Source organism: Cuculus canorus, chromosome 2, assembly GCF_017976375.1.
Source record: "Cuculus canorus isolate bCucCan1 chromosome 2, bCucCan1.pri, whole genome shotgun sequence".
Lineage (NCBI taxonomy): Eukaryota > Metazoa > Chordata > Aves > Cuculiformes > Cuculidae > Cuculus > Cuculus canorus.
Genome location: NC_071402.1, coordinates 154,698,546 through 154,715,172, shown reverse-complemented (window position 1 = coordinate 154,715,172; position 16,627 = coordinate 154,698,546). Strand labels below are relative to the sequence as shown.

The window sequence follows — 16,627 nt, the reverse complement described above, 5'->3', positions numbered from 1 at the left end:
TCAAGTACAAAGAAGGATTTTGATTAACATGAGAAATTCACACTTAGGTAGATGACAGCCTGCTCGTTAGACTGTTCACTTGAAAAATGATAGATCTGAGCCCAAGTTTTGGTCTTCCTGATCTAAATCTGAGTTGACCATGAGGTGGCCAATGTACGTGCGTAACAGCACAGAGTGTGGAGCAGACACCTGCAAGCTGGCAATGACCATACAGGTTGTGGGGAGAGAAGTACCGTAAGAGTTTTTTGGCAGCACTGCTAAGAGATGCAACTAATAGGCCCTATTGTCATGTCATGCTGGTGGGATGATACTGCATGGGCTTCTCTAAGCAGAGCTGCCATATGATCAGGGATCCTGGTACCATGAAATACGGCATGCCTAAAGTCTCTTCCATTTATATGCTTTGTAAAATATACCCAGGTCACACACATTACCATCCCTTAGCATTGTACTGTTTTTAGCAAAAAGTAGTGACTGTCCCGACAGTCCATGTCTTGACATGATTCTTTGGTGTTTAGCAGTGAAGCACTTAGAAGGACAAAATTTTCCTTTGCTGGAGTGGTACCTGGTGTACAAAGAGGCAGAGAGCTGGTTCTTATACTTCTCCTAGCATTATGTCCTTCTCAAATAGTTTTATTAATTTAGTGTATTTCAATTAAGCCCAGAATTTTTCTGAATTCCAGAATACAGTGGTAGATTGAGAACCAAGGTGGGTCTGTGTCATGAAAGCATTTAGAGGACAGGTAGTTACTTGCATAACTGTCCCATTACCTTTGCATAAATAGTTTCCTGTCCTGTTAGTCCCATGCCAAAACCTCACAGACCCAAGAACCTACACCTGCCAAACATCTCAGAAAAGAGGGGAAGGGAAGCTTTGGAAGTGCATCATGGGTGAAATATGATAGTGACATCCTACAGTTCAGCTGCTGCATAGCAGGGATCTGGGATAATATAAACTTACAGAAAATGCCAGGAGGACCACAGTAGTTTTAGCAGCTCTGGTAGAGCCTGCTGCCAGCAGAACTCCACTTCCAGCTTCTTGGGAATCCCACCATCCCAGGAGCTGCACTTGATCTCTTTTCGTAACACATGCAGCTCAAGCGCCTCAGTTATGCCACCTTGAATTAGCAGCATTGCTGTCTGCGTAACCTTGGAACTCACCCTCTTTCCTTCCTGAGCTTTCTTGCCTAAATATTATTTCTGCTTGCGATAACATTGCATTACATCACCATAGTGAGATATCCTCTCTTGTCACTTCTGAGCAGTTGTTGTATGCTTCAGGACATGTTAGTGGCCTTGGCCACTTTTCAGCTACAGAAGCAGTTGCCCTGTGATTTTTTTTCTCATGATGGGATTGATAAATCTCCATAGCTATTTGTCTTTCCATACAACACATGGGTTAAATGTAGGGCTAAAAGCTTGCTTTTTGAAAATAAAGTAGTTTCTGAGGGTCATTCTCATCATCAAATGTGAAATTTGAGCCAAATTATCTGACATGAGGCTGAGTGGCCAGCCTGGAAAAGGACAAGTCCTGGCTACCAGGCTGTACTCTCGCACAGTTTTAAGTTCTATCCCAGCAGAATGTAATGTACATAGTGTTTTATAAAATAGGAGAGATGGATCTGTCCATTACCAACAACAGTATCCTTTTGCTGTGACAAATGAGTGTTGCTGAGGAGACTAAAAATGGCCATTGTTTTGCCTATCAGAAATCCTTATGTGGTCCCCATTACGTCCACAGCATTTAACTATCTACACAGTATTTGTCATTTAGGTCAGAAAGTGCTGTGAAGCAGCAGTGGGGAACCTACTGTGGCAAAGACTGGATATCTAAATTTCTGCCCACTTCAAAGGGGATTTAACCACCTAAATACCTTTCCAGTGTTGGTCTAATGCCTTGCTTAAGCTCCTGAGAGTGCAGATCAAAATCCTCTCCCGCTTTTCCTGTCCAAGTGTCTTTAGCACATTGGTCCCATCTGCACTGCAGCACTTCCTTCCCTCATCTCCCTTTCATCGGATTGCCACTTTTAATCAGCAGTTCTAGTGGTATCAGAGTACCAAGAAAATATCCTTCCTCCATTAAAAAGGTTATGGAAATTGTTGGTAATACCCTGCTAGGGTCATTAATCCTGTTGAGGGGTGCTGCTCATTCTCAGCTAATACAATGTGATTGACCTAGGGCACTAATGACTCAACGTATTCTATATCATAAAAAATCATTGGAAGAATTTACTGGGGCACGTTTTAAGTGATTTTTGAATGTTTTTACAAGAGATGAGAGAGGGAAGCAGACGGCAGAGGAAAAGAGATTGGTGAGAAAAAAAAGGAGGAAAGACTCCATGCAGCAGCTTATTACTAGAAATCTTGTTTAGCGGCTCCTTATTGTATCTTTAAGAATTAAATGGGCTTTTATAACAGCTGCTTTGTTTTTGTTTTCCTCCTTTTCAGTTTGTGTGCGATTCTTCCCATGCTGTTCAGTGGACATCACAAAATTTCCAGGCAAAATTTGGTGGAGGCTGCGGAAAACCTGCTACAGAATCGTTGAACACAATTGGTTTGAAACATTCATCATATTCATGATCCTGCTGAGCAGCGGAGCCCTGGTAAATCTAACTGGATTTTCTAGCTGGTTGAAAGTAGATGTGGGTGTCAGAGAAGGTGTTCTCCAGTTAGCTGTTTCTACGATCTTATGCGCCCTGTTTATTTCTCAAAGCAAAGCACATTTGGGAGTAAAACAGGTTTGCTTTTCAGATTTCACCTCCCTTTACCATATGGTGGGGATCTTTCTTCTGTTATAACATGAAGTTATGATGTCTACATGTTTTGAAAAGCACATCCTTAAGGAAGTCTGTGTGAGGAATTATCCTAGAATTACTACTTCAGTGTCCTATAACTGCTCCATGGTAGCTCCCATCTGGAGGCTTCTATTTTGCTCAGGGGATGGCTTTTTTTTTTTTTTTCTTTACTACATTTTGTAACCAGCAAAGCAAAATAGTGAAATTGCTTGAACCACTCTTTAAAACACTCTAACTTCCCTGCAAGGATAGCTCCTGCTTCCACCCAAATGAATGTGTATAGTCACATATACACATATGTATATAATCAGGCCTTGGGCAGCCTGATTTAGGGGGATGTCCCTGCCCATGGCAGGGGGGATGGAACTAGATGATCTTTAAAGTCCCTTCCAACCCAAAGTATTCTATGATTCTGTGATTCTATATGGAGCCTGGTTGGTAACTGCCCAGGGATCCTCTGCTCCTGATATCCCACAGTGTATTGGTTTTACCTATGTATCATCCACCGCAGGCTCTGTGTAGAGACAACAGTCAGCACACAGTTTCTTAAAGTTTTGCCTTGCAGGCTGGCTTGATCTCTCCCTGTTCTGAATTCAGCCTGCTGTACTAATTCTTCATCCTCACCTTTTCCTTCCCTCCTCCAGTCCCCACATGACTCGCTTAGATAAAAGAGTTAAGGACCTCTGTGTACCAACGTGGTACACAACTGTTTACATGGGTCATTTACTTGTCTCCGGAATGTCACTAAAGTTGGTGGGTTTTTTCCAAGGCTTTTAGCTGGCCATAAAGTGAAGGGATATATCAAGAGTTCTCCAGGTCAGGTGGTCACTGATCTTCTCCTTCGTGATGGAGTGAAAACTACACCTACTAAATTTGCAGCCAATGCCACGTTTGGACACGTTACCAGTGTTTTTCTGGAGGTCAGGATTAACTTCAGCCAAATGGATAAATCTGCCTTAAATATTAAGAGGCACATCATCTTAGAAACTTGCCTGCTTTACCTATTCAGGAATAATCATGGACAGAAAGTCATGATGAAGGATGACTGTTAAGGTAGCAGATTTGCTAAAAAGAGCTGGAGAGAGAGCAGGTAACAAACAGGATAAACTACATCACAGCACCACACAAAAGCCGAACACCCCACTGGACTGTGTGTTCTGGGATGCGTGTTCTTCCACTCCAGTTGGCATCAAGGAGGCCTCAGCTGGAGCATTGGCTTCAGCTCTAGGCATTGCACTTTGGGAAAGACATGGGCTAATTGAAGAAACTCCAGGGGAGAGTAACGCAAATTATCATTGGCCTAAAAAAAGAGGAAAACACGGAAGTACTGGATTTATGTAGCTTAAAGAAAGTCTCTTCAGGGAGACGAGAAGATGGAAATAAATAAATGTCGATGCAAAAAGGAATGGACTGTTCTCCAGGTCCACCAGGGATGGGTCGAAATTTCACTCAGCGGATTTTATTTTATTATGAAAAGTTAGAGGCTGAAAAGCTTGGGTAAATAGTAGACTGCTGAATATTGTCAGAGCTTTGCTTAAATCAATGGACTCTGACAGTTCTTGCACCAGCTTGAGGATCAGCATGTTAATTTTTTAACACAATTTAAAGGGGGCATGTCACTTTCTATCATACACTTTAGATGAATACACTTCCTTACATATGTAATTAAAAGTGCCTTAAATACTGAACACTGCAATAGAAATCTCATTTAATTTTCATTGTGTGCATTTATTTACTTTTTTTACGGTTTTCAACTTAGCCAGTGCAATTCTGTATAAGGGCAAATTTTGCTGCATTTTCTCGGGTATCAGTGCTGCGCTTCAGTGTTCAGACTGGAGATGTTGGACAGAACACATGACTTTTTCTTCTGTTGTTCTGGGGTGAGCTCTACAAAAAACTGAGCTTATCTGGCTACATCCCTGGGACATGCTGAGTTCTTAAAGGAGTTTAAAAGCTGGTGTATACTTGTGTGTGGTAGTTAAACCGTCAGAATATATCCATAGCCTACTGCAAAAGATCCAAAAACACTTATGCTTTTAAGCCATAAGCACTCCCAAACTGGGAGCCTGTGTTAATAGTAATTGTGGATAACACTGCACGTATCCTGTTTAACTCTTTTTTCACACGCAACAGGGCAGATAACAAAGCCGTTAATGATGTTTTTTATTGCAAAGATCTCATCTGTTGTCACTGCGAATAAATGCAGAGCAATAAAGTTTTGTCATTTGGGGAATATCTATAGCTTGTACAGAAGTAAAGTGCACCTGAGGTATGCAGGCAGCATATTTTTCATCCCTTATTAAGCTGCTTCCTGACTCACAATATACTTTTAGTAGACAAAATGCAATGTATTTTTTGAAAATAGAGAGAGCAAAGGAGGAAGAGGAGGAAATCACTTTAAATAGTTTGTTGATATTTTTGCAGTAATTGCAAAGTACGGCAGTAGAGTCATCTGACAAAGTGAGTGAGCCCTTACAAGAAGTGATAAACTCCAATCTCTCTGTGTATTGTTTTCGTGGCTTTCTCCAGCAGCTCTTTCACACCCTTGAAATATCGTTTTTGAAGGCAAGATAGGAGACTGAGTTGCAGCGAAAACATCACCCCGAAGTGTGGGGACAAATGGACAAGCTTTGGCACAGCCTGCCAAAGCTTTCTTGTCGGTTTAATTACTGTTCCCTGGCAGGCAAAAGAGCAGTGTGACTGCTTGAGTGACAAGTAACACACTTCTTGTATCTCCAGACACTGGATGTTTGCTAACTTTTTGAAGCTCCTCAGAAAGTAGCTACAAATCTTGAAATATGTAAATGCAGATAATTAAGATGATTAGCACAGACCCTCTCAAGTAATTTTTTTTTCTTGCTGCCAGCTGCTCTGGGTCACACAGTGGGACAAGAATAATGTATTAAAGCTTAGGTAATGCAGGTTACAAGGACACAGGGCATCTTGTGTAGTGACAGTCGCTTGAGTAGAAAATCATAGAAAATTATAGACTCATCAGGTTGAAAAGGACCCACTGGATCATTGAGTCCAACCATTCCTAACACTCCCTTAAACTATGTCCCTAAGCACTTCAACCCGTTCCTTAAACATCTCCAGGGAAGGTGACTTGACCACCTCCCTGGGCAGCCTGTTCCAGTGCCCGATGACTCTTTCCATGAAAAATTTTTTTTCTGATATCCAGCCTGAACCTCCCCTGGTGGAGCTTGAGGCCATTCCCCCTTGTCCTGTCCTCTGTCACTTGGGAGAAGAGCCCAGCTCCCTCCTCTCCACAACCTCCTTTCAGGTAGTTGTAGAGAGTAATAAGGTCTCCCCGTTACTCGACTTAGAAATTCCAAAACAGGATACAGATAGGCAACTCTGACACTAGGATCCTGCCTTTATTCAACATACCTTCTACAATGAAAGCTACGTTATGAGACAATTTTGTTTTATTTTAGTAGGCATATTATTTATATCTTAAATATTTTAAAAGCGTTATTAAGTTACGTGTACTTGATATAGATACTGTATGTTCTTTGAGGATGCCTTGCATAAGATTGGTTAGAGGGACAAATGAGATGGTAGATAGATACCTTGACCTTTAAAATAATTGTTCTATTAAGTGAATAATAATGAGCATTTCTTGAGACAGATAGTTGCTGTTACCTGAAATGTGATGGCTGAATAGAAGCCAGAGTACTGCAGTGCTCTATAACACAGGCATAAGCAGGTTAATAACCCAATTTGTCATCATTAGCAATAAATGTGAGGGTTGGGTTCTGTCTTTTACAGACAGGCATCCTGTGCCCTGGGACATCTGAGGTCCCCCAATAGCAGTGGCATAGCCAACAGGAGCTGAGGTAAGATGCTATCAAGCAGCTTCCCGTGACACCCTACTCACAGATTCACATTCATAAATTTAGGGTGCTTGAGCTCTCTTACACTCGAAGGGTGTCTAGTCAGTACAGCCAGTACAGGCTGGAGAGACAGAGATCTAAGTGTGTGTCCATTATAAGGGAAAGCTGAGCAGACCTCTGTTAGGTTAGGGTAAATTCTATTTGTGCCTGTGCAGTTATTCTGATGTTAACATTAAAATACATCAGGAATCACAGACCATACATGGCATCTCATCAAATAATGCTACGGACTTGTAGTGTGGCACTGATGCTCTCCAACGCAGCTTAGGAGAAGTTTTTAATCAATCTTGTGTAATTCCAGGCTTTTGAAGATATTTACCTTGAAGATCGAAAGAACATAAAAACCATGCTGGAATACGCTGACAAAATATTCACTTACATCTTTGTCTTGGAAATGCTCCTGAAATGGGTGGCTTATGGCTTCAAGAAGTATTTCACCAATGCCTGGTGCTGGCTTGACTTCCTAATTGTAGATGTAAGTATCATTTTTGGAATTACTTGTGTTGGATTTTACAATACATAAGAATGGGCTGTTAAATCTGGCAGCTTTGCATTTGTTAAATGGCAGCTGTTACTCTGATTCTAATTAACCATCCTCGGCAAAGTGCAAAGGAGATCTTGGTATGTAATCGTGCATCCCCAGGAATCAGCATGCCAGTGCGGAAAAGGTCGTCTTGTGTTGTTACTCAGAGGTGTCACCCTGCTAATTTGAGTCACATTCCCTTCTCGTCCCTAGGAACTCTCTTCTAGCGTCTAACATCTCGTTCCACACTCCCAGCTAGCACAAGGTCCGGTTACCCCGGACTGCTCTGCATGTGACCTCAACACACAAGTCTTTCAGCAGATTAGAGACGCTGTCCTTGGCGTAGTTTCCTGGTGAGGCTGCCAGTGGCTTGTAACAGTATGTTCAGTACCCTCTCCCAAGTATTTACTAGTGACGGAGTCCAGAAGAAGGTGCGAATAGTCCTCTTGTCAAAGTGATTTTACTATTACAAAACCTTGCAAAATACTCCACATCCTTGAAATGTCACAATGCTTATTTCTTCTCTGAGGATAATTCTTAAAAGTGAGTAATTGTTGAACAAAAGGGAGCTCATGCCCCAGGACAGTTGCTACTACCAGGTGTGTCCCCTCTGAAGTTTCACATTGTCTGGATGTGGGATCTGCCAAATTCAGGAAAAGCCAGGAGCACTGCATCCTCCAGACAAGGTTTAACATTTCATCACTGCCTATCAATAAGGAGGCAATTATATCCCTGAGGCCGTTTCTTGTTACCACGAGGTATTAATGTGCAAGGCTGGCAGAGCTCTACCATGACTGTGTAACTTATTAAACTTCTGATAAATTATTTTTCCTCATTTTACATCTGAACCTTGAGTCAGGGAAGAACTGCACTTTCTTTGGCCCCAGTCCAGGAAAGCAATTCAATGGGACAATTTTCTTGTTTGAAGTTATGGACATGTCTAAGTGCACTGCTGGATCTGAGCCTTTGGAAGCTTCTCCAGAGCTTTCGTAAACTGATTTATGAAAAGGAAGTTCTTTACATAAATTGTAGGTCATAAATTGCTCTTTGCATATATGCTTGGAAATCTCTTAAAGGGAAGGCACTCATTTTTCACAGATTAGGTTCAACAGAAGAGGAAGGCCTGGTTTAATTATCTAACCACAAAATTGGAAACCACCAGTTCCTAAGTTATAGCCCAACTCTGAAAACTGTGCTCACTGTGGTTTAGCTTGTGTGACATAGCTTTTCTCTCCTAGTTTCTCTTCCTTTAAAATGGGACTAATAGGACTCACCTGAAGTATTACATGGGCTTCCAGGAAATCGTTAATAGAGTTATGGTTTTTATGAGCTACTGAAGACTTAGAAGGACTTGATGCAGGCTCAGTATTGCCACAACTGTAAGTAGGGGTCTTCCTGACATGGACAAGTTTGTACAATAAATTCACTAAAGTAGTTTGGAACTCTGTTGCATCATTAACAGTTTGAAATTAGTTCCCACTTGTTGGAAATATATACTGCTTGGCATTACACCTAATTAATACCAAAGAAAGTAAAACAGAAACTAGGCTAAATCCTGTCCTCCATGAAAAAAAATCTTTAGAACAGAAGATACACGAGAATGCAAATTTAGTAGGTAGCCCCAAAATTTAGGCACAGGTTTGCTTTTTAATGGAGGAGTTTGTGAGTATAATGACAGATTGTAGAGGCAGCCACAGGTGGGTTAGGGAAAGGGGTTTCACCTCCCCTGCCACACATCCAGAACATATATGACATAAAACAGTTCTATGGAGGAAAGGAGACCATTGACCCCTGGGATTTCCCTTATTCCCAGCAAATCCACCCTTGTTACTGACCTAGAGGTTTTTATTTTATTAACCCACATTTAAATGTTGTTTTTTGCAGGCTCCCAATCTACCTAAAAAATTACTCCACCCTTCTGTTTTTTTAATTATCAGTTAAGTCCAGGAAAATTCTTGCCCTTCAGTGTTCTCAATGAATAAATCTTTTTTCCATGCACTATTCTTTTCTTCAAAGTCATTTCCCAATGTGGATTATGAGAACCCGGTACTATATTTTTAGCGGGTTTAACAGATGCTCTTCTCCTACCCTATTGCTCACGCATCCTACCACTCTGAATTGGCAAAGTAACATGCTATCATTTTTCCAGCATGCTTTTTACTTCAATTCACATTTTCTTCTTGGTCCTTTGAGAACAAATTCACTGCAACTGAGCTGCCGAAGGGAGTGAATGGGCGAATTAGCTTCTCCAAAAGAAGCAGATGAACCACTTGTCTGATTTTCTCAAATTTATTTGTTTAAAATTATTCACTTAAAAATTCCTGATCTGCAAATTATTCATTAGCAGTTTGGTATCGGTATTCAAAATTCAAGCTGCAATGGTTGGTTTTTCATTGGACACGTGAAACCATCTATCATCTGTGTTTTCTCATTGTACAAATGCAACTCAGAATCCTTTTTCTGTTGTGAATAATTCATAAAACCAGCTCAAAATTTGCTAGTATTCACTATTTCTAAATGGGAAGTGAACCCAGAGAGGGTATAAGCATATTGCTGCTGACTTTTTTTTCGTACTTACCCTGCATTGTGAAAGACCTTTGACAGTGATTTGGGTCTCTGGAACAGCAAAGACCTCATCTCACGGTTACGGGTTGCTAAAGACAATTCTCCCTTGCAAAGCCTGACAATCAAAATGCATAGTAATCCACAAACTCAGAACTATTTTTTACTGGATGCAGAATCTCTAAAGGATGATCTCTGATATTGGGCTTTTCTACATCTCGAAGAATTGTGCTAGTGTAGCAAAACCATAAGAGTAATTTTAAATACATTGCAATACAATAAAGTCCTGTAAACAATATTGCAATAGATTTCTTTGGGAGGAAGGGAGAAAGGAGCAATCAAACCACAAAATACAGACTCATTTCAACTTAAGGAACCTGGGAAAGATGGTTTAGATATCTGCTGATGTATGGCTATACAGAACAAAAAGTATTAATGTAAATCTACTTAGGAGAAGTCTCACAATCACTAGCCCTTGTTCTTGTGTGGGACTTCAACTTACCAGATGTCTGCTGGAAACATAATACAGCAGAGAGGAAAGAGTCCAAGAGGCTCCTGGAGTGTGTGGCAGAGACCTTCCTAACAGAGCTGGTGAGGGAGACAACAAGGGGAGGTGCCCCACGGGACCTGTTGTTCACAGAGAAAGACTTGTGGAAGATGTGATGGTTGGATGTTGCCTTGGGTATATTAGTCATGAAATGATAGAGTTTTCAGTTCTTGGATAAGTAAGGAAGGGGGTCAGCAGAACTACTGCCTTGGTCTGCCAGAGGGCAGACCTTGCAGTATTTAGGAACCTGGCTGGCAGCCCATGGGAGGCTGCCCTGAAGGGCAAAGGAGTCCAGAGAGGCCAGACATTCTTCAAGAAGGAAGCAGCCCACTGCCATGTGCAAAAAGACAAGCTGCTGGAGAAGACTGGCCTGGCTGAACAGAGCTTTGCTTGGAACTCAGAAAAAAATATGGAGTGCTTATGACCTTTGGAAGAAGGGTCAGGCCGCTTGGGAGGACTACAAAGATGTCATGAGGTTACACAGGGAGAAAATTAGAAAGACCAACGCCCAACTAGAACTCAGTCTGGCTATTGGCATAAAAGACAATTAAAAAAATGTTTCTATATATCATTAAAAACAAAAGGACCACTAAGGAGAATCTCCAGCCTTTATTGGATGTGGGGGGAAACATTGTACCAAAGGATAAGGAACAGACTGAGGTACTTAATGCCTTCTTTGCCTCAGTCTTTAATAGCAAGACCAGTTATCTTCTGGGTACCCAGACCTCTGAGCCGGAAGATAGGGATGGGGAGCAGTCTTGGCTAACTGTTTATCAGCAGTCTTGGCTAACCAGGGAGGTCCCAGTTGACTGGAAGTTAGCAAATGTGATGCCCATCTACAATATAGGCTGGAAAGAGGATCTGAGGAACTACAGGCCTGTTAAACTGACCTCAGTTCCAGGGAAGGCTATGGAGAAGACCATCTTGAGTGCCAACATGCGGTGCAGATAAGACAACCAGGTGATCAGGTGCAGTCAGCATGGGTTTAGCAAAGGTAGGTCCTGCTTGACTAGTCTGATCTCCTTCTATGAAGAATGAAGATGTTGACTACCTAGACTTTAGGAAAGCCTTTGACACCATTTCCCAAAGCATTCTCCTGAAAAAAATGTTTGCTCATGGCTTGGATGGGTGTACTCTTCACTGGATAAGAAACTGGCTGAATGGCTGGGCCCAGAGAGTTGTGGTGAATTGAATGAAATCCAGTTGATCATCCCCATGTACTCAGCACTTGTAAGGCTGCACCTCAAACACTGTGTTCAGTTTTGGGCCCCTCACCACAAGAAAGACGTTGAGGTGCTGCAGGATGTCCAAAGAAGGGCAACGAAGCTGGTGAAGGTTCTGGAGCACAAGTCTTACGAGGAGCAGCTGAGGGAACTGGGATTTGTTTAGACTGGAGAAGAGGAGGCTGATGGGAGACCTTATTGCTCTCTGCAACTATTTGAAAGGAGGTTGTAGTGAGGCGGGTGTTGGTCTCTTCTTCCAAGTAACAAGCAATAGGACAAGACAAAATGGCCTCAAGTTGCACCAGAGGAGGTTTAGATTGGATATTAGGAAACAACAGGATTGTCAAACTTTAGGATAGGCTGTCCAGGGAAGTGGTTGTGTCATCATCCTTGCAGGTATTTAAGATGTGTAAATGTGGTGCTTAGGGACATGCTTTAGTGGTGGACTTGGTAGTGCTAGGTTAAGGGTTGGACTCAATGATCTAAATGTCTTTTCCAACTTAAACAATTATGTGATTCTATGATTCTACGATTCTGTGGTACTATCTATACATTTTACTTTGTAAACAGCAAGTATACTACTGAGAGTAACCACATTCCTCCACTGCAAATGTAGCTTCTCTGTGCTCTTTAATTGGAGTGGTGAGCACTCTGTCCACAGCTATTTTCAAATGAAGTAAAAGCAGAGACTGTAGAGTATCTGAAGTGTAGACAGACATCAGTATCACCATCAGGAATGGTGTCTATGCATAATCCTCTTTGCTAGGATGCACAGGCAAATATTTTCACAAAGAATAGATATTTTCCAAGCATTCATGCAATCAAAACCTCTTCATACAAAGCAGATTAAATAAAGAGTCTGAACTTGGCTGGAGATGGAGGCACATAGCATTCAAAATGAATGTTTATGAAAAATCCTTTCAACCAGGCAGGTCCTGTGACAGGCAGAGACAGTTCGGTTCTAAAACAAGAGGCAGATAAACTCCACCAGTTGAGCATGCTGGTGTCATGTTTGATGTTCATTTCAGTTGTTTCCTCCGACCTATAAATATTATCTTGAGCCTATCTAGTTTGAGCTTTAGCCAATTAATTCTGAGCTATGTTTCAGTCCTTGCTGACAGTGGATGGATTATTCCACTGCAGTGGTCGGTTCAGGAAAGGCATCAATCTGGAGCTTAGCATCATTCAAAGATGGGAAGTGTTGCAATCAACAACTTCTTTGCTCGCTGTTCATGCATTGAAGGCAGAGGTGAGAGACCCGTACCCTGGAGAAGCCGTCATGAGAAAGCTCTCAGGAGAGGGATATTAGTAAGAATATTACTCATTAGTAAGAATGCTCAGAAAAAAGTCACAGCTGCATTTCATTGCCTGTGGCATGCACTGAAAAATCCTCTTAAATGGGCACTAACGTTGTCTCTGTACAAAAGTCCATTATCACAAATCCATCATCTCCATTGCAGCTTTGGGGTTCAGTTTAATTGACCAAAAGTTAGTCCCAATCCAGACTTAAAAAAAACTGATTGTCATTTTCTGATTTCAGAGATAAGGGGAGGTAAGGATTTCTCTACCTATTCTTTCTACGATTATCCCAGCTTTCAAGATTTGATATTTGGGAAATTCATGTTTTCAACCAATTGGTTTTTCAAAGGTGCTGACAGCTTCCTTCCCTTTCAGCCATCTCTAGCAATGGCTCCCTAACACTGTGTCCTGGGGTAAGCAGGGGGAAACCATCTCTGGTTCTCAATTTTTGCCTTGGTGCCCCACCAGTTTCTCTCCAGCTGAGCCTTCCACAAAGGGATGGAAAGGCCCTTTCCATCCCTTTCCCAGTGAGCCCTGCCCTGAGGCAAGGGCTCACAATATTTTTAAGCAGCATGTATGTCTGCAAAATAGTTCAAGCAAGGCTCTGCAAAGGATTTTGAGGCCAGACATCTCATCTGAGTCCTTCAACAAGTCCACTAGGCAGGATTTTTTAGGAAGTAAAATAATACGTACATCTCCCTCACCATCACCTTTCATGAACGGTTGTAAAAATATCTGTGGTGTTGGCCTGGAGCTGCTGTGTTTCTACCTAGAGGTCTGTATTTTCCATTGGGTAGATTTCCAAGTTTCCCTGTTTACTGCCAAATTTCCTATTTGCTTATTTGACAACTGCTCATGGATGCTCACTCATTAAATGTGCCATCATTCTCACTGACTGCTTGAAAAAATACATATATTACATTTTCCAAGATAATTTCCTGGAAAGCACTTGCTCTAAGATTTCTCCTTTGAATACTTCACTGCCAGACAAGTTAAGAAGCAGCTGATAATCTTTGAGTTTTAGATGAACAGTTTAAAACAGTTTTTCTATCTGTAGTTAAAAATTGAATTGAATTCAATTATTTCCTTCTGTTGGATTGTCTTTAAGTGACAATTAAAAACTTGCTGTGTGAAGTAAATATTGATGGCTTATGATTACTTTAATTGTTTTTTTCCATCTGTATTCCCTGTTGATTAGCAAGGTGATTTCTATTTGCTTTACCAGTAATTACACAATCTGCTTTAATGAGTTGTTCCTAAACAGCACTGAAATCCAATTTGTATTCTTGGAAAACTATCCTAAAAGCATGCAGTTTTTTTCAAGTTTCTTTTTGTCATTCTATTCACAGGAATAGAATGACAAAAATATGGGCAAGGTAAAATAAAATTAATATAGCTTGTCACATGGTGAAGCATTTTAAGAGTGAACTTCTTAGTGCTCTCTGTAAGTTAACAAAAATCCATGGGTTACAACAAGGTGCTATGACTTCAGAGTTCATTTTTTGACTAGCTTTCTTCCAGTTCCTCAAAGTGAAAGCAGCGAATGCCCAGTGCAGATTCTTCTGGGTCTTTGATAATGGCATATACCTCCCAGAGAGCTAATAGGAAGGGGAAATCCCAAACCAGAAGCCAGGGAGTCTGGTTTTGAAGGAAAAAGAAAAAAAAGAAAAAAGAAAAAAAAAAGAAAAGAAAAAAAAAAATGCCTGTTTATTCTGTATTGGCTAATTCAGGATAAGTGAAAAAAAAATTCAACATGAAGATGAGATAAGTGGTTTTAATGTGTGTTAGCAGGTCAGCCGACACTGTAAATCTCCCTTCTGCCTCCTCACATTTTATCTCAATATAACACATGCAAAAACATCCAAATGTCTTGTCTTATCTTGGTTTGCACCTCATGTTAGTTACCACATAGATGCTAAAAGGAGAGCAACCAGGCTTTGCCAAGTAGAAGCACAAGCTTAGTTTCAGGCACAGCAGCTCAAAGCATGCTGAAACTGGAGGAAAAGCAACAGTAAATGAAGGTGAGGAGAAAAGTCCAGCAGTAAGCATAGCTCACTGGCTGCCTACCTATTGTAAAATGGTTGCAATATTGAACAAATACTTCAGTTACTGAAGAATTTTTATTGCTGATTGAGAAATTCAACTTTTGAAAGTGGTGTAAAAAACCCATTTCAACTTAGATTGTACTGAACTACATTTACCAACCATTTTTATTTCTTGAAGCTATTTAAAGATCGAGCACATTTCATTGTCCTTGTTTAGAAGAATATGCTTTAAAAGAAAATAATTAATAAAAACCTTAAGCTCTTGAATGCAGCTTCCTTGGCCCTCTCCATTGCTGTGAGCTTAGCAGCCAAATTCCTTATACAGTGATTTTCTTCCTTGCACAAAGGATCAGAGCAGGGACACAGTTGTAGAATATATTTAAAAATCCAAACAGAGTCCCACAAGCTTTGTGAGCAGGAAAGCGATAAAATGTCCTAATGACCAGCACCTTTGCAACCACAACTGCTGCAGACTGTATAGTGTCTTCCCATCACCCTTGTGGCTCCATCCAGGATGGTTAGGAATGAACGGGCTGCTCAAGAGACTGGTGGCAGCAGGAGGAGGAAGCAAGAAATTAAAGGAGAGAGGTTATAGTGTCAGTGAATTTCCATTTCTGTACTGGCTTTGCAGCATCACACCTTCCCCTTCCCTTCCTTCTTCACTGTGTGTGGAGGAAGGAAGGTAGCACCTGGATATGCAGCCTGCAGAGGGGTCAGGAATTGTTTATTGGATGGGTGAGGAATTGGGATGAAACTTGAAAGCTGTGCCGCAGTGGTGTAGAGATTTTGTTCTGGCCTCCTACCTGGACATGGCTGTTGAGTGGCTTTGTGCTGAGGCAAATGAAATTTATGACTCCTATTTGTAGTCTGAACTTCTAGTTATACGATTGTCCTTTCTGGCAGAAATTAGGAAACCTATAATTCTTCAGAGTCCCTCTCCAGCCTGGTGCATTCAATACAATATCACAATCAACTCAGGTTAAGAATCCCAACAAAACAGAGATGCTTTTCAAGCAAAGACTGCCATATTTTACACATAATTTGGTATTTTTTCATGTTGATTTGGAACATTTGATTAAATAAATGCAAATCCATAACAGAACCTGGTGGAAACAGCCCAAACAGATTTTCCTCTCTCTTTTTTATCTTTCTTTCTTTTCATCATGTCAGACATAAGTAAGGTTGATCCTAATCCTGCCCAGAAATAAGCATCCCTTCAGCTCAGCACCTCAACTCCCACTGTGATAGAAATGGAGCAGAGTCAATAGGGCTAAGCCCCTAGGGAAATGTTCTTTCAGTAATCACTATGCACACCCCTGGCATTAAAACAGAACTTTCAAATAATAAATAATAATCAAGCATATTCTTGTCTACTCCTGACAACAGCAGTCAGCATCGAGAAACTAACCTGGGGTGAATTGTGTGGTGGTTTTTGGAGACCTTTTGAAGGGGAGAATGTCTTTCCTCTTCAGCTGCCCTAAATCAAGGCTACCTCTGCACAGTGTCTGGATGAAATACAGTATGTAGCTGATGGTGAAGAAATTTTTCTGCTCTAAATGCCTTCAGAAACACCAGACTTTTCAAGGCAGCTGCACCCGCACAGCCACTGCTGCTGCAACAAGGAGAAAGTCTTTGGGTCTTGGCCAAGGTTTGGCTGAAAAAGGAGTGTTGCATGGTCCCCAAAAATCACCAAGATCTCTCTGCCATCCCTATTCAATGCTGATAAATGGGATCCAG

The 16,627-nt window shown here is 41.2% G+C and overlaps 1 protein-coding gene across 5 annotated transcripts in view; it reads left to right on the top strand.

The window, feature by feature from the left end:
* Nucleotides 1-16,627, top strand: part of SCN5A (sodium voltage-gated channel alpha subunit 5) — a 221,594-nt gene that overhangs the window by 175,430 nt on the left and 29,537 nt on the right. For all 5 annotated transcript variants that reach the window (XM_054058158.1, XM_054058156.1, XM_054058157.1 and 2 more), the window contains 2 exons: nt 2,449-2,603; nt 6,993-7,166. In XM_054058158.1, the coding sequence (XP_053914133.1) occupies nt 2,449-2,603; nt 6,993-7,166 (329 nt within the window). The remainder of the gene's footprint in view (nt 1-2,448; nt 2,604-6,992; nt 7,167-16,627) is intronic.